The sequence below is a fragment of the Microtus pennsylvanicus genome, chromosome 12 (genome assembly GCF_037038515.1).
Source record: "Microtus pennsylvanicus isolate mMicPen1 chromosome 12, mMicPen1.hap1, whole genome shotgun sequence".
Lineage (NCBI taxonomy): Eukaryota > Metazoa > Chordata > Mammalia > Rodentia > Cricetidae > Microtus > Microtus pennsylvanicus.
Window position 1 is genome coordinate 4,113,997 of NC_134590.1, and position 26,651 is coordinate 4,140,647.

At 39.6% G+C, this 26,651-nt stretch overlaps 2 protein-coding genes and 1 long non-coding RNA gene across 3 annotated transcripts in view; 1 reads left to right on the plus strand and 2 right to left on the minus strand.

Annotated features, from left to right (window-relative positions):
* LOC142832685 (guanylate-binding protein 6-like) overlaps positions 1–18,661 on the minus strand; it is an 84,887-nt gene extending 66,226 nt beyond the window's left edge. Inside the window, exon 1 of the mRNA XM_075943370.1 lies at positions 18,580–18,661. The gene's annotated coding sequence lies outside the window, so the exon portion shown is untranslated. The remainder of the gene's footprint in view (positions 1–18,579) is intronic.
* LOC142832681 (ATP-binding cassette sub-family G member 3-like) overlaps positions 1–18,663 on the minus strand; it is a 39,547-nt gene extending 20,884 nt beyond the window's left edge. The window contains exons 1-8 of the mRNA XM_075943362.1: positions 18,580–18,663; positions 13,040–13,261; positions 11,290–11,349; positions 10,632–10,746; positions 9,960–10,112; positions 6,466–6,602; positions 1,971–2,122; positions 728–829 (exon numbers count right to left, since the gene is read on the minus strand). Coding sequence (XP_075799477.1) covers positions 728–829; positions 1,971–2,122; positions 6,466–6,602; positions 9,960–10,112; positions 10,632–10,746; positions 11,290–11,349; positions 13,040–13,242 — 922 coding nt within the window. The 5' untranslated portion in view covers positions 13,243–13,261; positions 18,580–18,663. The remainder of the gene's footprint in view (positions 1–727; positions 830–1,970; positions 2,123–6,465; positions 6,603–9,959; positions 10,113–10,631; positions 10,747–11,289; positions 11,350–13,039; positions 13,262–18,579) is intronic.
* A 204-nt stretch (positions 18,664–18,867) lies between these two features.
* Positions 18,868–25,906, plus strand: LOC142833110 (uncharacterized). The gene is made up of 3 exons (XR_012907325.1): positions 18,868–18,987; positions 21,233–21,488; positions 25,729–25,906. It is a non-coding gene; the product is annotated as an uncharacterized LOC142833110 (long non-coding RNA).
* Positions 25,907–26,651: the final 745 nt, after the last annotated feature.

Genomic DNA, 26,651 nt, shown 5'->3' on the forward strand with positions numbered 1-26,651 from the left:
TTACACCCAGTTATGTGCTGATAGGAACTAAACTCAAGGCTTTCTCCATGCTAGGCAATCACTCTATCAGCTGAGCTCCATCTTCAGCCCACCACACTGTGAGACTAAAAATATTACTCTTGTGTTAATTCATTTACAGATTATAAAAGTGTCCATAACTGACCTGATTACAGTCATTATCCAACAGACACAACAAACTCAATGGCCAGTGACCATTGGAACCCCAATCCTTAACAAAGTTCTCCTTCCCTTATGGATCTATACTTCTTAACATAAAACTCTGGTCTCTGATTTCTGCTTCAAGTGAATGCATATGTAAATGTACAAACTGCCAAGTATCTTATTTTTTGAAATGTTATAAACAAAGTCAGGCATGGTGACAAATCCCTGTAATACCTACACTTAGGAGGTGAGGTAGAAAGAGCACACATTTAAGGCCAGTCTGGCTACATGAGCAAATCATATCTAAAACAATAACAAAGATAATATAACAAAACAATAGGTACATTTACTTTTAACCCAAAATTTTCCTGTGACAATATCATATAAATATTCTTTTGTAAATTAAATAAAAAAATACCCTGCACTAATGTCTATTAGCTAATTTTAGGACCACTAATAAATATAAGACTAATCAATATAAAACATTATATTCTAATGAGATACATGATTGTGTTTCAGTGAAATCAGTTAGATGAAAACCTATGACTCTAGAAGCTTCATATACCATCATGGCCATCTTCCTCTGTGTCTAATAGAGCAGAGAAACCTCCGTTAATGATGTCCAGCAAGAAGTCTGCAGGGTTGTTGTGGGAATCATATTCATAATCTACAAAGAATCCAGACCAAGAACAAAAATGTGAGGATCCTCTTTCAGAGAGTGAGAAAGGGGAAGGGAGACAGAATCTAAGAATTTCTTCCTCTACTTGCTCTTCCCCTTCTACTTATCTTTCCTATTATATAAACTCTCATAATATTTCAGCAATCACTACTTTACAGCCTATTGTTTACATGTGTGTGTTTATGTTGGTGCTATACATACATATACACAGACACATATGTAATACACAGACATAGACAGAGTAGACATAGCCTAGACATAGACAGAGACAATTAGACATACACACAAACTATACATAAGAATAGACTAGACATAGATATGGTTACAGAGGTAGACTAAACATAGACATGAACATAGACATAGATATGTGAACTCTTCTTGTGAAAAAAATCAATAGAATTTGACCAGATTTTTATTGGACTCCATAGATGCACAAATGCTCACACATTTTTTAATGACAAAGATTAATCAACAGGAAGGAGTATTGCACAGCAAATATTTAAACCTGTATTTGTAGTCAAAGATAATCATCCACAACTTAATCCATATTTCTCTAAGATGAAATTGATGAAATGAGCCATTAAAAAATATTTCATCATCCAATTTCAGTCAGAGAAAAACAGGCAGACCAAAAACATGAGTCCACAGAAGAAAGACTTGAGCAACTATAGCTCCCAACCATCGCCTAAACCTGAAATGCAAAGTTAATACTAAGTTAAGGAATGTTTCCATAGCTCTGCAGAGTCAGGTCACACTAGGAGAAAACTGAAAATCACCATCTGCTATGTGAGCAAGAACACATGATGCTGGGCCTTTCCAAAGCTGTTCAAATGATGGATAACTGGGCCTGAGCCCTGCATGGTAATTAAGAGGGTCACCACAACTGGGAAGCCGAAAAAGAGACTCAGTAAAAATCTTGTAACTCAGGCATGATACAGGACAGGAGAAAGGAAGAGACCTGCACAGCAAGCCCGTGCTGCACAAGCAACAGAACCCTGTCACCGGTATTTAAAATGGAGAAGCCCACACACAGTAAGTCTGAATGAAGGCCAAGCAGCATTCCTGAGAATCCCTGTTCTCTCCCCAGTTCCCATGACTGAAGGAGCTCTCACAGCAAATCCAGCCATACCTGCAGATGTGAAGTACTCCAAAGCCTCCTGTGCAGGCCCGTGAAACATAACTTTTCCTGAGGCCACTAAGGTGAGGCTGTCAAACAGTCTGAAGATGGAGTATGGGGGCTGATTAATGGAGAAGATGATTGTCCGTCCCCTCCTAGACATCCTAAGGTTAAAGAGGAAAAAAACCATAAGTCTCTTGACAGCTGAACCTTGAGATTCTGAAAAAAAATATTTTATTCCTGAAGTTATACTTTTAGTTCCCATTTCAGCTTGAATTTTCCTAAAAAACAACTTTACTTCCTGGTACTATGCACCTGATAGAGAAACCAAGTTAAAGCTTTTATTTAAAAGTCTAGATCTTCCAGCGTGTAGGCCATCACTAGTGCACTCAAGTGTTACCACATAGATCTCTACACAGACTTCCAGACACTAAATCATAATATCTGGGAGTCTGTGCAGGGATCCATATCATGAGCAGGCAGCCCTGGTGATTGACAAGTTCACCCAAGCTTGAGAAGCAATGACAGAGCAAACATTACAGCTATGACTGTAAGCACAATTCCCTTCCATCGTTCACACTTCTGTCTCTTCAGGAATTGGTTTTCACTGCTCTGATGATGTGACTCACATTCCTAACCACTTTCTCTCCCTAAACACTTCAGCAATAACCTCAGTTCAATTTTCATAATATTGGCATAAGTCATTTCTAATATAATTTCCCCTTTGTGTTGATAAGATTTAAAAGGTCAAGCAACAGACAAAGGGATCTCAGTAAGAGGCAAATTTGGGATTTGATCGTTGATTTAATTCCATGGCAGGAAAAAAGCTGAACTACCATTTCAGGAGGTCATGTCTTCTGTTAGGAGGACCAATAACAAAAATCAGTATTTGAAACTGCTATGAAATATTTTTATTGAAGTTGGGTATGGTGGCATATCTGTAACATTTCAAAAATTTGGATAATCAGGAGTTCAAGTCCCCCCTAGATTACAGGAGATTCTACTTCAAAAAGACTAACAGACAGAATGAAACAAAGGGGAGGAAGAACGGGAAGGAGGGAACAAAACAGGGAGGAAGGAAGGAAAGGAGAGAAGAGGATGAAGGGGAGGGAGAAATGGAAACGAGAATGAGAAAGCTGTGAAGTGCAGTGCACACCTTGAGCTCCAGCTTAGAAGGCAGAGACAAGAACGTGAGATCAGCCTGGGCTATGGAATAAAGTGACAAACTATGAAACCTCAAGGCAAGTGTCTCACAAGCGTATGCTGTGAGGTGTCACTGTATCAAATGATAGTCTGCCTCAAAGACAGCCAGGACAGACAGTAATACCAACACAAGGTGGTGCAGAAGTGGAGGATCCCTTGTGAGAAAAGACTTGCAACCCAGTGAGAAGGTAAGACAAAGTGCTACCAGCTAAGAAGAGAAAAATCAGCTGTACAGAGTATAAAATAAAATGTCTGTCTCATAAACTATGAGAACACAGAAAGGATTGTGTTAGCCTGAATGTGTTTGACAAAGAGTATAAGAAGTAGAGACAGGGCGGAAGACATAGGTAGATAAAAAAGGACAGAGAGAATGATAAATAACTGGTGTGGAAATAAAATATTATTAAATGAAATTGTAGGAAGAGCATCTTAGGTGTGGGAAGACCCTTCTGCTGTAAGCTGGAACATTAGGAGGATGGTAGTTGGGAGCTTGCAAAGATTAAAAGCAGAGAGCAGACATGGTGAGAGCCTTCCTCAAAGTAATATCTAGGATCTGCGGCCTCAGTGTCTTTTCCCAAAGCATTTAGTTGGGAATCCTGGGCAGTGTCTCACACTGACAGAATCACATAGAAGGTGTTTTTTACATGAAAGTAAATTTTTATTTTAAAAATATGAATTTGTCAACCATTTCTTTTAAAAAGCATTTGTTTTACAGGGTGTATTGCCTTGAGTGTATGTCTGTTACCACGTGTCCCTGGTGCCTGTGGATGGGAGAAGACTGCATTAGATCCCCTAAAACTGCAGGTACAAATGGTTGTGAGCTGCCGCGTGGATGCTGGGAATGTTATCTGAGTCCTCTGGAAGAGCAGCCAGGGCTCTTACCTCTTATTTCATCTCTCCTCAAAGAACTTAATTTAAAAAATTTTATTTTAGATATATGAATCCTTATCAAAAGAAAGAATAAGATTGAAGTATATTACTTGAAATTCCTAGAAAATAAATTAAAACTAAAAAAAAAAACCTCACAGAGAAGGATCTTCCACTAGTCAAACTGTGATTGATTTAATAGTTAGAATAATGATGAATAACATATTATAGCACATTGTACAAAATAGGAACTGAGAAAAGACACCTTCCCAGACAGAATGCCATGTCAGTTTGTGAAGTAATTAAAACAAGAGCAGAAGTTACTAATTCACACCACAACTGGTCGGTAGAGATAATATAAGGAACAGAATAATGGCATAAGAGCTGATTGTTTTCCCTGTCAGACTATTAATATATCACAAAAGAAAAAACTGTAATTTCATATCATATAACCTATCAACCACCACCACTATGAGATGATTAAGATTCAAGCCAGGGAAACAAGATGGATCAATGGGCAAAGGTACTTGATGCTAAGAGTTTAAATCCCAGAAACCATTTGGTGGAAGGAAAAATCCAAGTCCCTCGAGTTTTCCTCTGACTTCTACATCCATGCAACATACATATAGACACCACACACACACACACACACACACACACACACACACACACACACACAAATAATTGTAAAAAAAATTAAATATTCCTACCATGAAGGATGCACTTCCAGGAGTGTGAAATCCAAGAACACAGCATATCAGGGCCCAATTCTGCTCCCAGAACACTGGGAGAAACCACACTGGGGACAACACCATGCTATGCATTAAGACTGGAAGCTAGAACACTGGGAGAAGCCACACTGTGGATGACCCGATGCAATGCACTAAGAAGAGCAATATCATGACACACAGGCACAGAGAGCAGCATCCCATACTGGAAAATGAGCAAGAACTTAATCTTAGAGAGTGTCTTGAAGCAGACAGGAAAGGGAACAAATAGGGAAGGTGGTGACCCTTAAGGAGTCTACAGGCTAGAAGATGGCAAGGCCCCAGTTGTTGACTTCATCACTGGGAAGGTAAAACAAAAGAGTGATCTTGGTAACTGGAGGGACAGGTAACAGTATTTAGGGTAATAGAACATGATGTTAGAATAAATGAAAGAACAAGAAAAAGGAAAGACAGAACACAGTAAATTCAACAGCCAGCAGCCTAGGCTATGGGAATGGGATAGTACTTATATGATTCTTGGGGTTATTAAGTCAATTGGGAACTCTTATTATACTTCAAAATAAAAAAAAACTAACCCTTACACATTTTTGTATAAATGTTTCAGCCACAGACTTATTTCTTGAGAGAAGAAAGTGCCATTGCTTTTACTCATTCTTCCACAGGTCAGGACCCAGATCTTAGCAATCATTCTCTCAGCCATCACATCCAGGGTCAATCCCTGAGATAATTCTATTTATTCTATATTCAAAGCTATACAGAGTACACTATTTCCTAGCAACAGAACCTCCACATCTCCATCTTCTACTGACATTTTACATCCCCATAGTGTAACTGCATAACCTTCTCCATGATGCATTGCTATAAACTCAGAAGCTTTCCCACATCCCCTTCAATGGAAAACCTTAGTCTTTACAGTGGTCCAGGGGGTCTAGGCAATCTACATCCAACCCAACCAGCCCCTCTCTCTTCAACTAGGAATGTGGAGGACTGAATTGTATCTTTCCAAAGACTCATTTGTTGAAGACTTCACATCTAAGAACTTTAAATGTGGATATAATTGGAGGAAGAGTCTTTTAAAAGGTAACTTAGGTGTCATTGAAATTGCTAGGGTATCCTAATGTAACTGGTGTCCATTTAAGAGATCAGAGCATAGACACATGAGGAGGGAAGAGGTATCAACTCAGTGACCCAGGCCTCAGCAGACACTCTGACTTTCAGGATTCAGAACTCTAAAGAATTTAACTTCCATCAAGTCATCCAGTCTGTGCTGTCTTTAGCAAAGAACTAGCAACTTTCTATCCCCTCAGGTCACTGTGCTCTGGTTAACTTGGTCTCTTTAATGCTCCAGACACATCAAACATGCCCTGCCTCAGAACAAATGCGTTTTCCCTCCATCCAGCACTCTGTTCAGATATCACCTACTCAGCTCACTTGACCAATGCTTGAGTGTTATGGGGACATGCTATAGGGACATGCTATGGGGACATGCTATGGGGACATGCTATTTAAAGCAGTGCTGCACCTTCCCCATTTCTCCCCATGCTCCTATCTCTTTGATCTTGATGTGAAGTCCTTGCTAATTAAAGTTTGTTTCCTTCTAATAAACAAGAAAGAAATTCTGTAGCTTACCTCTGAATCTCTTGCACCAAAAATACATACAAGTGACCAGGTATTAAATGAAAAAAACTTAATATTTCTTCAGCACTTACCTTCTCAGGACTGAGATGACATCAGTAGTAGTGCTCCAGTCTAAGCCAGTGGTGGGGTCATCCAAGAACAAAATGGAATGCTGGGTGATCAGCTCCCTTGCTATACCGGTCCTTTTCTCAAGTTCTTTAGACCTAGGCTGAAGCAACAATGATCATCGTTATTAACAAGAACAACTACAGTCATAGTCATTTGATGAATCAGCCTGTCCTAGTAATAAAAAATTTTGCTATATCATTATCCTGACAATCAACATTCAACAAAGGGTTTTTTTTTGGGGGGGGGGGGTGGATGTATAGACGAAAACTGCTTGTTTGCTCCCGGCTTCCAAGACCCAAATCATCACACAAAAACTATACTAATTAAAAGACTGCTTGGCCACTGACTCAGGTGTAGCTCTTAAATCTTGAATTAATGCATGTCTGTTAATCTGTGATTCGGCACAAGGCTGTGGCTTACTCGTAAGGGTCAGGCGTCTATCTCCTTTGGCAGCTACATGGCGTCTCTCTGACTCCACCTACTCTCTCCTTTTATATCTCTCTTCCATTCTGGCTATATTCTGCCCTGCCATAGGCCAAAGCAGCTTTTATTCATTAGCCAGCAAAAGCAACACATATACAGAAGGATATCACACATCAAGGATTGTAGTGATGAGACAAGCAGGCCTGCTTTTTGTCCCGTATGGCTAGCTTTACACCCGAAATAACAACACACAAATTGTATTCATTTAAACAGTGCCTGGCCCATTAGCTCTAGCCTCTTACTGGCTAACTCTCACATCTTGATTAACCCATTTCTATTAATGTGTGTAGCACCATGAGGTGGTGGCTTACCAGGAAGATCCTAAAACCTACGTCCATCTTGGGCCGGAGCTTCATGGTGACTGACTCACTGCCTTCTATCCAGCATCCTGTTCTGTTTACTGCACCTACCTAATTTTCTGTGCTATCAAAGGGCCAAGGCAGTTTCTTTATTAACCAATGAAAGTAACATATAGCCAGATGACCCTCCTCCATCAAATGATGAGTATGGCCACGACAAGGCTGAGAAAATAAAAGAATTATTAATTTTGATAGTTAAGAATAGAGTTATAGGTAAGCAGATTTTTATGAATGAAAAGTAATTAAGTACTCAGGAATAAGATAGAACTTAATGTTCTATTAAAATGCTACAGTGAGGAACAACTTTAATGAGTATACTGTTGTAAACATGAAGAAGTCAGGGTGCTGGTATCAGCAAGTGTACTATTGTGCTGGCTGTATGACAGAAACCACATACTGCCTCTATATTTCTTAAATCAAAATCTTGTGAAAAGCTGAAGAGAAGTCTTAGCAGGGAAAAGCACTTGCCCTGTAGGCCTGAAGCCTGGGTTCAATCCCTGGAACTCACATATAAAGCAGTAGCAACAGAACTGCCTGTGTAACTCCATCAAGATGGAATTACATTGAGATGGGACATGGATCAGGGCATCAGTCATGTGTACATGTAGGGCTTCAGCAGAACAAGACAAACAAGGTGGGAAAAGAAAATGGACCCATGACAAAGGTGTCCTATGATCTCCATGTGTGTGATATGGCCTTTAGGCAGACACGTAAAAAAATACACAGGCACACACATACACACACACACATCTTTTTTGAAAACTATCATTAAAAATTATACTAAAGTTCTTGCAATCTATTACATTTCATGACTTCAAGAATTTAATAAGTATCTTGATATGTTATCTCTAAAAAGTAAAAGTAAACAACTTAGTGCAATAACTAATTATTGTTTAAAAAACAGAACAAAAGAAAGAACCTTATGGTGAACATAAAAACATGTAATAAACAGAGCAAAGCCCACAAAATTCCATCACTCGGGACAAAAGAAAGTGTGGTAAATGTCCACTTTTCTATTATTCTTTCAAGAAGGCAAACATCTCATAAACAACTGTAGAGGAAGATCATGGGAATCAACAGCTAGTACCTTCCTATTCCTCATTGCCTCTAAGGAGGAGACACCACAGGAGTTAATCCATAAAAATCATATTCTGGGGAGCCCATTTTCATCCATAGCCCCAAATGTCTACTCAGCAGACATCTCTATACAATCTATTCAATGAGTCGATGTCATTGTGGAGGCAGGATGGTTTGGAAGAGACAAAAAGAGGGAAACACCACTAATATTTTAAAAACACTAGGCATATAATAAGTTAAATGCCTGATAAGGTTCTATAACCAATGTAATAATAATAAAAAATGGAATTGCAAATAGTTTTAGACCTGACAGGGCTGAGAATATCAAGACTTATTAATTTTGATACTTAAGAATGGGATTATTAAATTAACATATATCTTTAATTTTTAAACATTAATAATAATTAATGAAGTATCACATAAAAGTTTTTTGAAATAGGTTAGTAAGAAATTAACTAACTCTCACATAGTTAACTGTGAAGTTCACCACTTATCTATTACCCCTCCTGATCCTGCACAAATCTCATAGGAATAAGCAGGTCCATTCATTGTTGCTCTTGCCCAAGGTTCTATCATCAAATCCTGACAAAAGGAGCTGATAATAAATATTGACAGAAGATACAGAAGGAAGGAGTGAGAGCAAAAGGATATCCTAGGTTTCCACCTAGTTATTAACATAAAATGATCTTACAAAAAGTAAACAGGGAGTGAAAGGTTTTATTTCAACACACAGTTTAAAAGTACAGGTGATCACTGTAGGGAAGGCAAGGTAGGAAGCTGCCACATCTGGTTACATCCAGTCAAGAGCACAGAGAGGGTGAATGCATACACGTCTGTCAGTGGTCAACTCACTTTCTCCATGCTCATGCCTCCCGGGACCCAAACTCAAAGAATGGATCTGCCTAAGTGGGCTGGGTCTTCCTACACCACTTAATCAAGGCAATGCCCACAAGCCAACCTGACTACAATTCCTCACTGAGACTCTTCTAGAGGATTCCAATGTGATTTTAGGTTGTGTCAAATTGACAGGATGAGATATAAACACAAAAAGAAAGACTGCAGAAGATAACAAGCGTGACACAAGTGAGAAGTAAATGCTAAGAGACCAAGGACAACCCTGGAGGGAAACAAATGCAGAGTGAACACAGAGCCAGAGTTCTCCATCTCACGTCCTGTGTCAGGGCAGAAGCACATTCAGAAACAACAAGGGACAAGTCCTCTAGGGGAAGAGACAATAAACAGAAGAAAGCACTTGTCCAATTCTGTAAAATTAAGACTTTAAGGCTGAGGGAAGAGGAGGCTCACGTGAGGAGCACTTTTCCCTGCTGGATCACAGTCCACTGCCAGGTTTAGCCATTGTAAAGAAGGCTTTGCAGCTCACTTTCCATTTTACATCATGTAACCAGTTGCACACTCATTAATACAGACAATAGTTACATTGACACACACTTTATAGGAAAGTGACAACGGAGTCATATTATCATCGTGGCCATTTTTTATTTTGACTCTGAGTATTTCAAGACCTTTCTTCACATTACCTCAACATTTGCCACTTCATCCAGATGCAGAAGTTCAAGGACCTCATTAATCCGCCTTCTTTTTTCTTCTCTTGTCATAGTCATTGGCAGTCGAAGAGCAGCTGAGAACTCTATGTTGTCTCTCACAGTCAGCGTGTGCATCACCACGTCATTCTTAAGGTTAAATAGTATTTCAATTAAATACAGTTATCACTAAGACAATCATTCTAATAAATGTAGCCTAATCCTCATATAAAACATATGCAATGTAATACTCTACTGAAAAATATTCTTTCAATTTTACTAATTTCAAGTAGAGAACCTGCCCTTCCATTTGCCTTCCAAGTAGAGCAGAGGGATTTTGGTGACTGCTACCTGCAGTTATTTACAGAAGGATCTTCTAAGCAGTGGAGAGAGATGCAGGAAGAGCAAAATAAGACAACTGTAGTCCTCTGTAGAATTAAATCACAGCTGCAATTACCAATACTGTGCCACAGATGTCATATTCCAATCCCTCCCCACCTTCCTAAATAATGTTAATCTTAGGCTAATGAGCCATTGTAAAAAGCCACTGAAGAGGAAGCATAGCCTATAAATGTGTTGTATAATTATGGAAACACACATATCTATAAACTGCATCTGCCCATACAAAAGCAGGAGAAATCTAAAAATTACAAACCCACCAGCACTTACCTGTGGCACATAACCAGAAGTACATGTGAAATTAGCAGGTCGAGGTTTTCTATTTATCAAAATATCTCCTGATAATCCATGTGGATCTTTCCTTGCAGCTAAGACATCTAATAACCTACAAGGGTTACATATGTTGTGTGGTTTACTTCCTCCCTTCAGTAAAAGCTATCAGATACTCAGAATAAAAATTCTGCATAAGATTAACTGAAGTCACACACACACTCCTTTCAGTTCAGTGTGTGCTATAATACATCCCAAAATTATGAAAGAAAGGTGTGATCCACAGGACTGCTCCTCCCTGGTAATTGACCTTAGGGACTCAAACTGGTAATATGCTGCTCAAATTGGTAAAGTAATTTCTTGTCTCCTTAAAACTTCTCCTTCATCTTTCTAATTTTAATACTATCTCTCCCACATTAAATAATAAACTAACCCAGCATCATATAGCAATCACTCTATCATTTCCTATCAGTAAAGTGACCTTGTAAGACTTCCTGCTCTTGGTATGAAGCTATGAAGCATCCACCTGCACATTATAAACAGCACATAGGACCTGACTAGATACACTCACACAATACTTAAATAATTCCTATAAAAGTAATTTTGCAACACAGAAAGTGGATACAAAGGGCTTGCATATGCTGTCTGTTATACTCACAATGATCTGCTCTCATAATTAGGTCCCATAATGGCATTGAGGCCAGCTTTCATAATCCCACTGTAAACACAAAATCATACTGCTTGAATTTGCAATTTAAAAGAAGTTATGTTCCTTTAGGATCTACACTAAATATGCTATTGAAATTGTACACAGAAAAAAAACACAAACTCACAAAAACTACACTATCAGAAAAATGCCTCAGATATCACAAAACACCTGTTGTTTATTATTTAAGGACTTGTCATTTTTTAAGCATGGTGTATTTAAGTTCAATGTCCGTGAAGCAAGTAGCAGGATCTCAGGAGGACTTTATTACACACATGCCCTTTATGTGCCGAGCATATAACAGCTTCTTGCTGTTTGATGAGCAGTGTCTTCATATAACCCTGCTTGCTGCTTCGTAGACCTCGTTGCAAAAAAACAGAGTTGTAGAATACCAGTAGCAATGTCCTTACTATTAAAATAGAATCAAACCAAAATCTATACATCTTAAGTAGAAATCCAAAGACCAGAAAGAAGAACTCAGGACAGGAGAGGGTTGCCAAGTTTAACACTCAAAACAAACAGAAGATCCTTAATCAAAATAGAAAAGCCAAACACACACCCACAAAATGAAAATTTCCTTTCTTAATTAGAATACACTCAGTTTAGAATTGAGGGACATCCCTCAAGGCATGGCTTCTTTATCTTATGGAACAATGTGTGGAATGTTGGCTTTCGCTCTTTTTAGCTCTTAATGAATTGTGAGCAAATATTTGAGGACCCGGCCTTTCTGCTCTTGGGACTTCTTCATTACTTCCATCTCATCACTGGTAACTGACCCAGTCTGCCTGTTATAAACGCTCAGTTCAGTTTAGGGAGGGGATGTGTGTATAGATGTGTACACAATTCTTTTATATTTTCTAATTTGTAGAATTTAAATTTGCAATAATCTCTCATATTCCTTGATGTTAACAGTATGCCTTTTATATTACTTTTTCATCCTTAATTTTATTGAATTAAAACCATTTCTCATGATTGTTTTTGTTTTGTTTTGTTTTTGAAATTTGTCTAAGGGTTTATCAAGCTTGTTTGTATTTTTAAAGAAACAGGTTTTGTGCCATTCATCCATTGTGCTGTTCTTCAGTCTCCATAGCATGAATTTCACTGTGATTGTGGATCTATCTGTCTGTGATCATGTATCTGTCTGTCTGTATTACAAGGTGAGGCTGGGATGGTTCATTGGGTGAAGTGCTTGCTATGTGTGGGTGAGGACCTAAGTTAAACCTCCAGAACTCACATAAAGTTGGTTGCAGTGTGGGCACCTGTAACTCCATGCTCTATGAAGAGATAGAAGACAGAGGCAGGAGAATCCCAGGACACTTGCAGGCGGCTGGCCTGGCACACACTGCAGTGAGCAATGAGGGACTCTGTCTGCAACATGGTAGAAGGTGAAGACCAGTGTTCAGGATTGTCCTCTGGCAGCCTTGTACCACAAGTGTGCCATAGCATCCACACATCTGCACATGTGAACACACACATACACTTATACACACACAAACAGAAACACAGAAACAGATATAGGCATACACATTCATACACTTATATGTATACAAACAGAGATATACACATATACACTTACACACATAAACAGATATATATGCATACATCCAAACACATATATACACACAGTTTATTGATAATTAGAAAGTCTGAATCTGTTGAAAAAGTTGTTCAATATACTTGTCTATTTAGTTCATGTACATACCTGATATTTGATAGTCTTTTTATCACACTTGTTTTTTTACAACATGCAAAGCCATGCTGCACTGTTTCTACGTAACTGATGTTATGAAAACTTAACACAGCCTCTCCAGTCAATGTGTTCTGGTCACTGGTGTCCATTCCAGGATGGTCACTGGGATTTACTTCTGTCACTGGAATTGCAACAGGGTCATTATTGGAAGACATCTCGAGAGGTTCTTCCTTCCTGTAGAAGGAACAGCAATATTAAGTTGATGGTCCACACAAGCAACATCATTACACAGAGCAGCCCACTTAATGCTTGTTTAAACTGTGCAGTCATAGGCAGATTCCTCACTGATGAGCAGTACATGATTAGTGATCACCTAAGGACCCAACGAGAAGCAGACATAACTGAGGACATAAACTCTTTTGGATGCCAAATTCCTAAGAAACAAATGAGCACTAATGAGTATAAATGCTATTCATAATTCATAAAGGAAGAAGGGGACAGATAATGAGGCAGATTTGTCTTACTTCAAAAGCATATTATGATATAAGTTCAGAGGCTGAATACATGACCGCCATTACCACAAGTCCTGTGTGTGCATGTGTTTGTGCGTATGTGCACATGCACAGGTGTGCAGATGGATTTATAGAAGTCACAATTACATAGCAGATGAACATGCATAACAGGGAGGCCAATAAATACTCAGTTGGTTCAGGGCATAATGTCAGTTCAAGATATAGAAATAGCTCCAAGGGCACATTGCTCCAAAGCACAGAGCTGACTGCAGGCATGGGAGTCTGAACAAATGGGAGTTCAACTGGGTCATTTCAATTAGGGCTGATCCTATGAGCAGACATCCTGGGGACAGAGTTGAGCATTTATTGCCTTGTATCTGGTGATGCATGCATGGGGTGGGCTGATGATGGCTCAGTGGGTCTGTGCCAAGTGAGGGCATTGCTGCTCTCATTGTTCTGGTGGTTTAGACAAGCACACAAGCTTGGTTTCTTGAACTAGGTCTTCAAACATCCATGGGTCTAGCTGTTCCTGGCTTGATATTTTATAGGTAGGAATAATTTGTTTGTATTAATAAGTTATCTATAAACATATGTTTACTGTCTATGCTGGGCCCTTGCACACACAAGATAGAGAGTTATTTTTGCCTCAGAATTTACTTTCAAAATGAAGCAAAGCACTGCTGTATAAATGGAGTCACTCAGGGTAAGGCACACTCTGAAAACTCCTGTCCTATGTAATACAAAGGAACACAAATGGGCACAGTCTAAGCTCTACACATCCCATCTCTCACAGTGCCAGAACCAGGAGTTTCTATTCTCTGAGTCTGAGCTGTGGTGAGGTCCAAAATCATCTAGCACATGTCATGGTGCCCTGAGATACACTGGTGGGTAGAGCACCATGAGAGACCGTAGTGCAGGAGGGAGTGACTGGCAGAGATTCATAGCTCAGGCTGTGGAGGAATGAAGACAGGCAGCCTGGCCTCTTGTAACCAGGAATGACATGGCTCCTCTGCATGACTGCTGAGCATGAGAGTTCTGAGCAGGTGGTTGGCAGATTCTTTAGTTTCTGAAACTGCCTCATGCTGCAATGTGTGTGCACGGACAGGAGCTGCGAACTGGGAACCTGATTGAAAGGGTTATTCAATTTCCCCAGCCTCTTCCTTATTGCATGATAGTTTGCTGCTGGATAGGATCTGAAGATGCTTAGGCAAACAGCTCAGCTCCTAAAACTTCTCTCCATTGTGGAACTCCATGCTTTCTTTGCCATCCCCGCCTTTCATAGCATCTGGGAGACATGGCTTTGGTTAGTCAAACCCACAAATAGAAGTGCCTACCTGGACCACAGGCCTCTTGGCTAGCAGTAGGGAAGACTATACAAAGATGGGAGGTCTTTAGAGCGAATGATACTTTGCTTCTTATGACATCTCTGTACCGTCGACAGCACCAACCTGGAAGGCGGCAACAGAGAGGAATGATGCACACCAACTGTCATCGCGATGCCCCAGATCTGACAAGTTCTATGAGAGCATCAAGAGAGAGGCTCTTCCAAGTCTCTGTCTCCCTGACACTAAACTGTTTTGTGTGATTTTCATATAGTGCATTGTTTTTACATTTTTAAGATGTAAAAATTTTTAATCTTTCAGAAAATTCCTGTGTTGTGTTTACTTAATCTTGCCATTATTGGCTGTGAGGCAGAGTCTTTTTGGTACAGACGTTGCCACAAACTTGTGATTCTGCTGCCTCACCTTCCATGGGTCAGGATCATCAGTCTGAGGTTTATCTGTTTTATTTACACATTTTAAACTTTGTAACTATATTTTTAATCTCCTGCTCTTTTCTCCTTCCTCTCCTTTTATTTCTTCTAACCTTTCTTTCTATACATCCTTTATTCAATTATGTTGTTATTGTTGTTTGTACCTTTATTAGTTGCTAACATCATGTTTTTTATGAATTAGCTTTTCCCATTACTTCTATTATGCCCATTGTGATAACTCTGGGGAAGATGACTCTGGTATTGTTGTTGTTTTGAGGTTTGTTTTCTCCATCCTGACCAATGCTGAGGATAAAGCTCTTGATGAATGTTTACTGGACACATCCTAATCAATGTGTAAAACACACTCACTCCCACAGGTGCACCAACCACAACAACAAAACACAAGAATAAGAGGAAACAAGGTTATACCACTTCCTCAAAAGATCATAAAGTGTCAGGAACTGAATCTAAGCATACTTAATTAGGTAGAGCACTGAAGTAATCATTCCTGAGGTTAACAAAATAATTTCAACCTCAAACATATAGACAACTGAAGGAAAACAGCAAAAAATTATATAGGATAAGAATAATAAGTAAGGAAAGAATTTCTAAATGAAAATCTTGGAAAAATTTACAAATAAATTTTTAAAATTCAAGAATAGAATCAAAAATAGACTAAATTAAGTGAACGATAAAAATACCAGGTCTTCAAAGACAAGGTTAATGAGTTACTGCATTCAGATAGGAATAAAGAAAAGTTGACCTTAAAAAAAAAAAGCTGATCATAAGATGACCTCCAGGACATGACAGACAGACCAAACAGGAATTTTTTTTATTAGAATAGAATGCTGAAACAGACGGAAAAAATAGAAAACCTATTCATTCAAGAAACATTCTAAAATACCCTTTATCTATAGAAAGATAAGGATGTCTGGGTACAGAGGTAATTTACACCACCACATGGGTAGGACCAGAAAAATATTTTTGTTTTGTCACACTCTTAGTAAAGGTCAAAGAGTTCAGGACAATTAAAGAATGCTAGAAGCTATTAAGAGAAGAGCCGAGTTACTAACATGTACCTGATTGGCAAAACAACCAGAACAGCCGCACGATACTTGACCGAAATGCTAAAGGCCAGAGCATGTAATTGTATGTTTGAGCACTCAAAGAAAAGAACTAATGACCAATGTGACTACGTGCAAATTTGTCCTTTATAAACACCTTCAAGATGAACATAATTAAAGCTTGACCACAGAGGCAGCAGTGAAGAAGACACTCACGGGAAAATAAAAACACAAAGGAGACAGGAAACTACAATGACAAGAGCTCAGGAGAAAATAACTCCTGTAGTTTCAGGAGTCGACAGCAGTAACTCAGGAAGTGTAGCTTTTGTCAGCTTGACACATGCTGGAGTCATCTGGGAAGAAGAATCCTCAGGTGAGGAATTGCCTCCACCAGATTAGCAAGACTGTGGGGCATTTTCTTGATTGATGATTGATGTAAGAGTACCCTACATTTGGGGGGAAATCCCTGAGAACTGCTTCCTAAAGAACACAAAATTCACATAACCTATAGAAAACCTTGGTTCATCTTTAAGTAAGACCTGCTCATCAAGGTGTCTGTAACAGGGTAAGGAATATTACAACTACAGTTTACCTTAGCAGAGGCACTGCTCTGGCATTATGGGATGGTTCTAAGCATAGCCTTCCTTCAAGTCTCCTCAACAACCCAAATTAACACACACAAAAAATGGTCCCTCAAAAGCAAAGGCCAGGAGAAGCTTTTCTGAAAAGTCATGATGTTTCCCCTAATTGTTCCTGAGCTGGGACTCTGATTGGCCTCTTCTTGCTATGATCTCACGAATACAACTTAAGGGCCTGGAAAGATGGCTCCACAGTTAAGAACATACACTGCTCCTGAAGAGAACCTGAATTTCATTTCCCACCCACATAGGGACTTCCAACTGTCTGCAACTCCAGTCCCAGGGATCCAGTGTCCTCTCTGACCTCCAGGGGCACCAGGTGTTCAAGTAGTGCACTTACATTCATGCAAGCAAAACACTCATGCACACCAAATAAAACTGAATAAATCACTTAAAATGTAACTCAATTCAGCTTTGAGGGCCCCTAAATGTGTTTATGTTCATTCTGATGTTCTCTCTCACAAAAATTCTCCATTCTAGTCTGTATTTTATTTTCTGTGAGGGTCAAGGAGCCAGAGAGGTGCACTGGCATGCTCTTCTAGATGCTCCCCCAGAGGCTGGACCTTAGGTTTCAGTTTGCTGGAGCTGGCTGGATCTGAGAAAGCAGTTATCAGGAAAAACCACAGCTCAGGGTCTAACTTAGCAGCAGGCGCCACACAGGCTTATGCTAGCTAAAGATAGCTTCCTACCCTGCAGCTGGAAAGTTACTAACCACTAGAGCCACCTACCAATTTTACAAACGTTTTGTGCAGACCCAGTAGTCGGTCCCCAAACTAATATCTCTTCCATGGAATTCCCCTAACCCTGTTTAAAAGGAGCCTTTGTTGGATAATCAATCAAACCCCAAAATGTTGGTATTTTTCATCTTTCTGATACTAACGTTTTTCATTTATCATATTTATCCACCTTTGAATTGCTTCACAGATGCTTAGCCACTGTTTAGTGCAGAAATAGGCTCTGCATGTGTGTGCGTTATGATACATGTTCACTGATGGAGAGAGATGTGTGTTAATACCATAAAAAGGACTCTTCTGTGCAAACGCCCAGGCCTGGACACATGTGCTTAGTAAATAGGTGTTACTATTAAACTTTATGACCAGCAAATAGATTTCTAGTATTACACAGGAAAATAAAAGAAGACAGCATTATAGATACATAATCCAGTGGCAGGTTTACACTCTAGTTGTTTTGGCTCTTAGTTTTTCTGTCTGTTCAAACTTCTTACGCACTAGGTGAGTAAGACTTGTACGATGTTGATGAATATCTGCATAGCAAACTAAAGACTTTTGGACAAGTTTTAAATCATGAGATAAATAAAAAGAATAAATTTTCAGGTCCCTTACAATTCCAGTGTTAACAAAATTCTTTCGCACTTATGGTAACTTCACTATTTGATAACATTTTTACCCACCCAACATCATCAACCTTATTCACCTTCACACATTTGGAGAAATCAGAGGCTGTACATCTTCAACCCACCCTGAACACCACACTCTCTACAGACAGGTGACATAACCGGGACTTTGCATTTTACACTTGGAAATGAGTTGCAAAGGATTTCCCAGCCCTGTCTGCCCACACTCACCAGGGTCAGATGCAGAGGGCCAGTGTTCCTGTGCACAGGATAGGAGGAGAGATGCAGCTCTGGCCTGAGGCTCTGGCTTCTGCCGCACAGTGTCCTAGAGCCTCTGTATCCAGGCCACTTCTACTGCTCTCCTTCAAGGGTGGAGACCTATGTGTCTTGTAAAGATAGGAAAGAAAGGAGCTGGTCAGGATGTCATAGGGAGGGGGAAAGAGGGTGGAGTCAGCACGCTGTGGTTTGGGGGTGCTGTGGGGCCATGAGATTGGGGTGCTCCCATTCGGGGCAAGCTTCCAGAGAGCTGGGCGTTCTGCACTGTGCCCTATGCCCAGCCAACATCTAGGCTGGAGGATGAGAAGCCGGCAACCAGAACCCAAGAAGAGAGAAAACGAAAGTCATGTTTCTGGAGACAAGGTAGTTAAGAAATGAGGGGGTAACAAACATAGGGTTTAGTACAGCTGAGGATATGATTTTTCAAAACCCCAGGTTGTTAATATAAATTTATTTACAGCTTCATTTTATTTCTGAGGAGATCATTTGAGCAACAATTCACTTCACAATTGTAATTTCTATAACTGAGAGGCTGACACAGGTTTTGGGGCTTGGATGCCGGGGATAAATATCAAACTCTGTGACTTAAGAACAAGTGGGGAGGGGGCACTAAGTGTAGACTGTTAACCTGCAGTCCGATGGCATACTGTGTGCAGTATAGAACAACTAGACAGACCAAAATGTTAAGTGTGAAAAAGTAGTCAGCTTCATACTGGGATTAAAGGCATGTGCCACCACTGCCCTGCTTCTGTCTTTCTCTTGTCCTGCTGCTTTAGCTAAGATCTCAAGGACTGTTCTGAACAGAAGTAGAAAGGCAGACTGCCCGGGTTTAACCCTAATTTTAGTGGAACTGCCTTGTGTTTTTCTCCATGTGAAATGATGTTGGCTGCAGGTCATTTAGTCTATATCACGCTGAGACACATCTCCTCCATTCATATTCTCTTCAGGGTTGTTTCCATGAAAGTGTGTTGAATTCTGTCAAGGTCATTTCTTACGTATATTGAAATGATCATGTGATTTTGTCCTTGAGTTTATGTATGTGATGTATTACTTTTATTGATTTGTGTATGATCTCTCTTTCTCTAGAGTGAAGTTGAATTAATTTTGATGGTCAATTGTTTTCATGTGTTCTTTAAATCATGACTGTGGTAACCCATCTTTTTGTTATTGATGAGTCTTTGTCTGATTTTTGTTGTCTGAGTTTCCTGTCCTGCCTTGTTCCCGCAATCGTTAAATCCCAAAGAAATCACACAGAAGTTTACATTAGTTATAAACTGCTTGGCTTCTTATTAGCTCTTATAACTTATATTAGCTCATTATTCTTGTCTATGTTAGCCACGTGGCTCAGTACCTTATTCAGCGAGACAGTCACATCTTACTTCTTCTGTGGCTGGGACAGGACTAGTACAATCTGCTTCCTTCTTCCCAGAATTCTCCCGTTCTCATTGACCCTCCTTTATTTCTTTTCTGGTTGTCCTGCCTATACTTCCTACCTGGCTACTGGCCAATCAGCGTTTATTTAAAATATAATTGACAGAATACAGACTATTGTCGCACAACAGGTTTTGGTGTCAGGGTAAGCTTAATAATATGGCTTGGGAAGCATTTCTTCATTTTCTATTCTAGGGAGTCATTTGACAAAACCTATTATTAGTTCTACTTTGAAGGCCTGGTAAAATTCTGCACTGAATCTATCTGAGCCTGCACATTTGGGGTTGATGTAGTACTAATTCCATCTCATTTTTCTTCTTTATCTAAGTGTATTAAACTTTGATAGGTCATAAATACCTGGAAATTCACTAATATCTTTTGTATTTTTCCACTTAATAGAATATTAGCTTATAAAATATGCCCTTCTGATTTTCTGAATTTTATTGGCATCTGAAGTAATATTTCATTTTTTATCTAATTTTATTAATTTCAATTGTCTCTCCTTTTCAGTTGGTTAGTTTCACTAAGGGTTTATTTATCTTCCTCATCTTTTTAAAGAACCAGTTCTACATCTTATTTTTTTATTTTGTATTCCTGTTTTGTTTTCACTATTTTCTACCCTAATCTTATTTCTTTACATCTGTTTCTGTTGACTTGAAATGTTCTTGTTTCCCCAAGAACATAAGGTGTGTCATTAAACATTTTAAAAACAAAGACAGAGGAAAATGTATAGGAAGGCCAGGGGGATTCAAAGTTTAGACCAGATGTCATGTGAGAAACACCTAACCATGCCTCACGCAGATAACATGCAATACATTTCCAGACAAAATAAAGACATTTTCACTATATCATTATTACTTCATAAATGGGAGAATGAAACTCAACTCTGACCTAACAGTCAGTTGAATTTTCCCAATACTTGTATGTAACAGCTTTAGTATCACATTAAGTAAAGGAGTCTTTATTACAAGAAACTAATGAAAATCTATTGCAATTCTTAGTGAGCTTTTCATAATGAAAAAACTGAGAAGTGGAAGGGATTGATAACAGGCAGGTAACTCTTGACACATAAGTACATATTGATACAGATTCTTGAGTGTATTCATCACTTCCTCTGTAGACTCTGAGAATAAATATAATTGAGGGAATTTCTCTATTTCTCAACTCCGTGCTACAGGTTTCTGGAAGTGATTGACAAGGGCACAAAAGGCCCCAGAGTCATGACTTGACACACGATGATGGCTTCATTCCCAATGCTGAGGTTGTTGGCAGGTTCTGCTTTCAGTGCTGCTCTCCTTGGATGTTGGCTCTCACACCTGCTCTACAGCCAATAAACTGGAAAAAAGAAGAGGACAGCCGAGGAGAGAGAGGCAATGAAGTATTTGCTGCACAAGTATGTGGACCTACTCATCCCCAGTACACACATGCACAAGGTGGGTCAGGTGGTCACACAGTGACTGTAGAGCTGGGGTAGTGGATAATGCACACAGTCCTGGAAATCACTGTCCTCATTGACACGGAGTACTAAACCAAGTGAGAGACTTGGTCTAAAATAAATCTTTAAAAAATTGAGGTAGATGTAATAAAAAAAAACACGTTAAGTTGACCTCTGGCTTCCACATGCGTGCACTTGCATATGCAAACATGCACACATACATACAAACACATGCCCACAAACAATACTGAAAACAGGAGGAGATATGACCGCCAAGAGGAAATTTCATTTGCCACAGTCTTTGTTTTGATTTGGTCATTGATGGAGCCTGTGCAGGTTCCAGAAACTCAGCTTCTAGACATGGCCTCTACCCTGCAATGGAGGAAATGGTTATGCCTAATACCTGACTAGAACATTTAATTCCTTTATTTTTATCTGTATTGGTGTTTTTGCCTGCCTGTATGTCTGTACATCACTTAACATATCTGATATATGTGGAGACAAGAGAGAGCATTGGATTCCCCTAGAACTAGATTTACAGATGGTTGGGAACATCCATGTCAGTGCTGGGCATAGAACCTAGGTCCTCAGGAAGAACAGCAAGTTCTCTTAACTGTGGAGCCATCCCTCCAGCTGTGGTAGAGGCTTTTAAAACCAATTCCAAACCTACATTTCTGGTTTAGTAGTAAAAGTACCATGAAGTGGATCCTTTCACTTTCTCAGAAAATTAGACCTATGCAATTGCGTCAGAATACTGACATTCATTTTTTTCTTCATAAATTATTATTATTATCATCATCATCATCATTAGTAGTAGTAGTAGGGGGAGAGAAAGAGAGACAGAGGTGGCATGCTTGTGGGGATCACTGAACAACTTTGTGCAGATCGTTTTCTCTTTCCACCTTTACATTTCTCGGGGATCAAACCAGGCCTTTGCATCACATGCTTTGACTAACTGAGTTATCTCAACAGCTCTGGTTTGTATGTTTTGATTTTATTTTTGTTTTGTTTTTTCTTAAAGCAGTTTTAGAACTGGAGTGCATTGCTTCAGTCTTTTCTGGTTTCCAAAACTTCCAAAGTTTCCATTGAGAAATCAGCAGTTATTCTGTTGGATTTTCATTCATATGTGACTTGTGTTTATTCTTTTGCAGCTTTGGATAACTTTCTTTGTTATGTGTATTTAGTGTTTTAACTATGATAGGCTGTGGGTATTTTCTTTTTTGATCTTGTCTCTTTGGTATTTTATGTAATTCTTGGATTTGTATAAGTGTATCTTTTAGTGTGGGGAAGTTTTCTTCTATGATTATGCTGATGGTCTGGTCTCTGTCACTGACTTAGAATGCTTCTCCCTCATCTATGCCTATAATTCAAAGGTTTTGTTTCTTCATGGTATCCCACATTTTCTGTGTGTACCTTTCTTCTGGGTTTCTTCATATTCCTTGATGATATGGTCTAGAACCTCTACTTTAGCTTTGAGTACTATTCTATTCAAAATATCTACTCAAGATTCTTTGGGTTTTATTCTTGTGTTATTTGATTTGCCAATTCTATCTCCATCACAGCTTTAGCTCTATTCTATTCTATCACCTTACTGAATCCCACTCTCAAGTCCTGGGTTGTCTTCATCATTTGATTTGGCTCGTTTGTGTTTTACTGGGCATCACTAAAGAACTCCTTAAGTTATTTCTCCTTTACATCAGCTGTTTCTTTGCATCTTTTTTAAATTCATGGAACTCTTTGATGAAGTTTTTGATTTTTCTTTTAAATTCTATGTCCTGGGTTTCATCTAGATAATTCCCAGTGCAAACATTTCTACAGGATCAATAGGTTTTGAAGAGAATATCCTGGCTTTATCTTTCACCTAGTTTGTATTTTTGCAAATATACATGGGCTGTGAACTTCTTTTGTTTTCTAGGTCTGAATGAAACAGACAGGGGTAGAAGAGAGGTTTGCAGAGGGGCTGGGCCTAGAAGTTACAAATGTCTTGGGTGGAATGAAGACAGGTTGGCAGAGGGGACTGACTGGTGTAGAGAACATGTATCCTAGACTAAACCTGGAGTATGGGAAGATATGACTTGGCAGAAGACGGAATGTGGTGCAGGATGAGCCTATAGGATGTTGGGTAGATAGGTAGAGTCCTGGAAGAAGCCTAGAAAGTAGTTGTGATGTGGACAAAACTGGACATAGTATATCAGATCACTGGGTATGAGACTGAGGCTGTATCTGGCAGTTTGGCAAGGGTGCATGGATTAAGAGGTAAGGGAGACTCACCAGGCTAGACCCTGGAGAAACTCCATATTCCCCATTACTAGGCGCCTGCATTAGGATCACCTTCATAAATTCCAGGAAGTTTCCACTGTTCTGAACTTGCACTCCACCCCCAATTTCCCTCTAATTCCAGCCATCTCTCTCTGCACTTTTTCCCTCTATCCCATTCTTTCCACGCATGAGATCCCTCTTGTTCACATCCCAACCAATCCCAGGTTCACCAGTAAAATCTATGTCCTCTTTCCTGGGTAATCCTTGCATCCCCCGTAGACCCCTTGTCTTTACATAACCTCTATGGGTCCAAGGGTTGTAGCTTGGTTATCTGATTATCTTGGTTTCTTAGATGTCAGCCTCTTAGGCGAATGGCTCTTGTCACTCCCAGTTCTGGTCTGAGCTGGATTTCCATACTCTCCCACTTAACACATTTTCAGATAACTGAAGGAGTTTTTTTTCCCTCAAGCTTGAAAAACAAAATGACTGGAAGTCTGTGTTTTATGAAGGAGGCAAATAAAAAATATATTTAATATATCTAGCACTTTTTGTTGTCCAAGAGCAAGTATATGACAGCTATTCCTTAAAATATTTCACAGGTTGGAGATTTTCAGAAGCTAAAACTATGGCTTTGCATTCACACCTGATGACATGGGCAGGAGAGATCATTTTCTTTTCCCAGATACCTGACAAGGGACTCTGTTTAAAACACAAGCTGAGTGACAATAGTATTCAGGGTGAAATTTGGAGAGAGTTCATTTTACTCTTAGAGTGAAGTCCAGCATCCATGTCATGCTCTTGCTAGCTTTATTGAGGCAGGCTCCTGGTCACCCCTTTCTGCATCTTTCATAACCCCAGGTATGACACATTTGCCTTCATTCAGGACCAAATACAACACGATTATCCTTCTTAAGACTGATTTGTGTGTGTGTGTGTGTGTGTGTGTGTGTGTGTGTGTGTGTGTGTAAACTCAAATCCCTCACTTCTTTCTAATTTTACTCTTGTTAAAAATTGTACCCACACTCATTTCCTAAGAGAAAGATCACAAAATCATTGACCTATGCTGATTATGTCCTTCTTTGCTGACTTACAGTTGCTTTATGCCATTTCTGGATAAACACTATAAGAGATTCAAATAGCAGATTAACTGGTATAACTTATCTAATGTCCTATTTCTGAACCAAGAAGTGAATATGCAGAGCATACGAGTTTCGATTATTATGTAACCACATTATCTTCAGAACCTTGCCAGTGTGTCCATGCTGCCAGCAGCACCGGGTTACTGGACTAAACAGGCATCAGTAGTCCTACCCAGACCTTCCTACAGCTTTCTTATATCTAGTCAGCTCCAGGTTCTCCAGCAGACTGCAGGTAACCTAATGGTAGTGCTGCATCAGCAACTACAACAGAAGAAGCAAACTCGTGAACTGCTGAAGGAAGTAGTAGGTGGCTTGGTGTAGTCACCAGGCACAAAGCACACATCCATGCACCAGGCTGTAAGGACCACAGCAGCAACCAGAATGGATAGAAACTTTAGACAAATTATGCATCTGCCGAGGGCTCAGGCTTGAGCAGTATTCTCTGATAGGTCTTCCTTTCATTCTGTGCTCATATTCAGCCAATTTGGGTCCAACTGATGTCCTATAAATCTGGGTTTCAGATCATAGGATGGTGATAGAAGGACAAAAAAAAAAAGATTGCATTCAATCTGACCAGAAGGGGCTGACAAGATGACTTAGTGGGAAATGCACTTGCTGCCAAGGCAGCAGAAAATAGTTCAATCCTTGGGATTCATGTGTAGAAGTTGAGAACTAATCCTGAAACCTGTCCACTGACCTCCACACTCAACATGGCATGCGTGCACATATCCATGTGCATAAATGGATTAACAAATGTAATTTTTCAGAAAAAGAAAGACTGTCAAGGTACAGACTCGCCAAAGGACAAAAGATTCCTAAGCCTAAAATTTCTTCTTCCAGCTCACTGGAGTCAGCATTCAGCACATGTCCTGCAACGGCCAGAGAGGGGACTGGCTTCGTCCTCGACCTCTTCAGCTACTCTTGTTGTCTACAGACAAGAATTCATTCCCAAAGATCCAGACCTACTGCTTCCGAGACCTGTGATGGAATCACACTTTTGAGATATTAATAAATCTCTGCCAACATCCACCAGTACCAAGAGTTCAAATCCGCTCCAAATAAAATGTTGAGTCCCATGTGGTGATCAGTTTCGTTCCATTTAAACTTCTTTAACCAGAGTTAGTACTGAAATACCTTTGTTAGTAATGAAATACTCTTAGAAAGACTGTGTCGATGAGTCTTGAGGTGGGGACATTAGCATTCCCTATAGCATATTTCCATTGAATATATAAATATATCACATGACCACATCAATGATTGGTCAGGTGGGATATCCCTATTTCTGCCATAAGCAGTACTTATTTCTTGGGGTGGCCAACAGATGTCCAATTGGACTTTATGTCCACTGAAAAGTAGTAAAATATGCTGTCTGGGCCGGGCGGTGGTGGCACACGCCTTTAATCCCAGCACTCGAGAGGCAGAGGCAGGTGGATCTCTGTGAGTTCGAGGCCAGCCTGGTCTATAAAAGCTAGTTCCAGGACAGGAACCAAAAATCTACGGAAAAACCCTGTCTCGAAAAATACAAAAAAAAAGAAAAATGTTGTCTGCCTACTTCACTCTTAGGGCTGCTGTGAGCCCACTTGTAGATGGTCTCTGCTTATCATCATAGTAGTGAGCAAAGATTCTCTGTAATGGTGTGTGTGTGTGTGTGTGTGTGTGTGTGTGTGTGTGTGTGTGTGATATGTAGTTAGAGTTTTGAGAACTGGTGACATCTCTATGGATGCACTGGGGTACACAGCCCACATGTTCAAAGGTTGCCATAT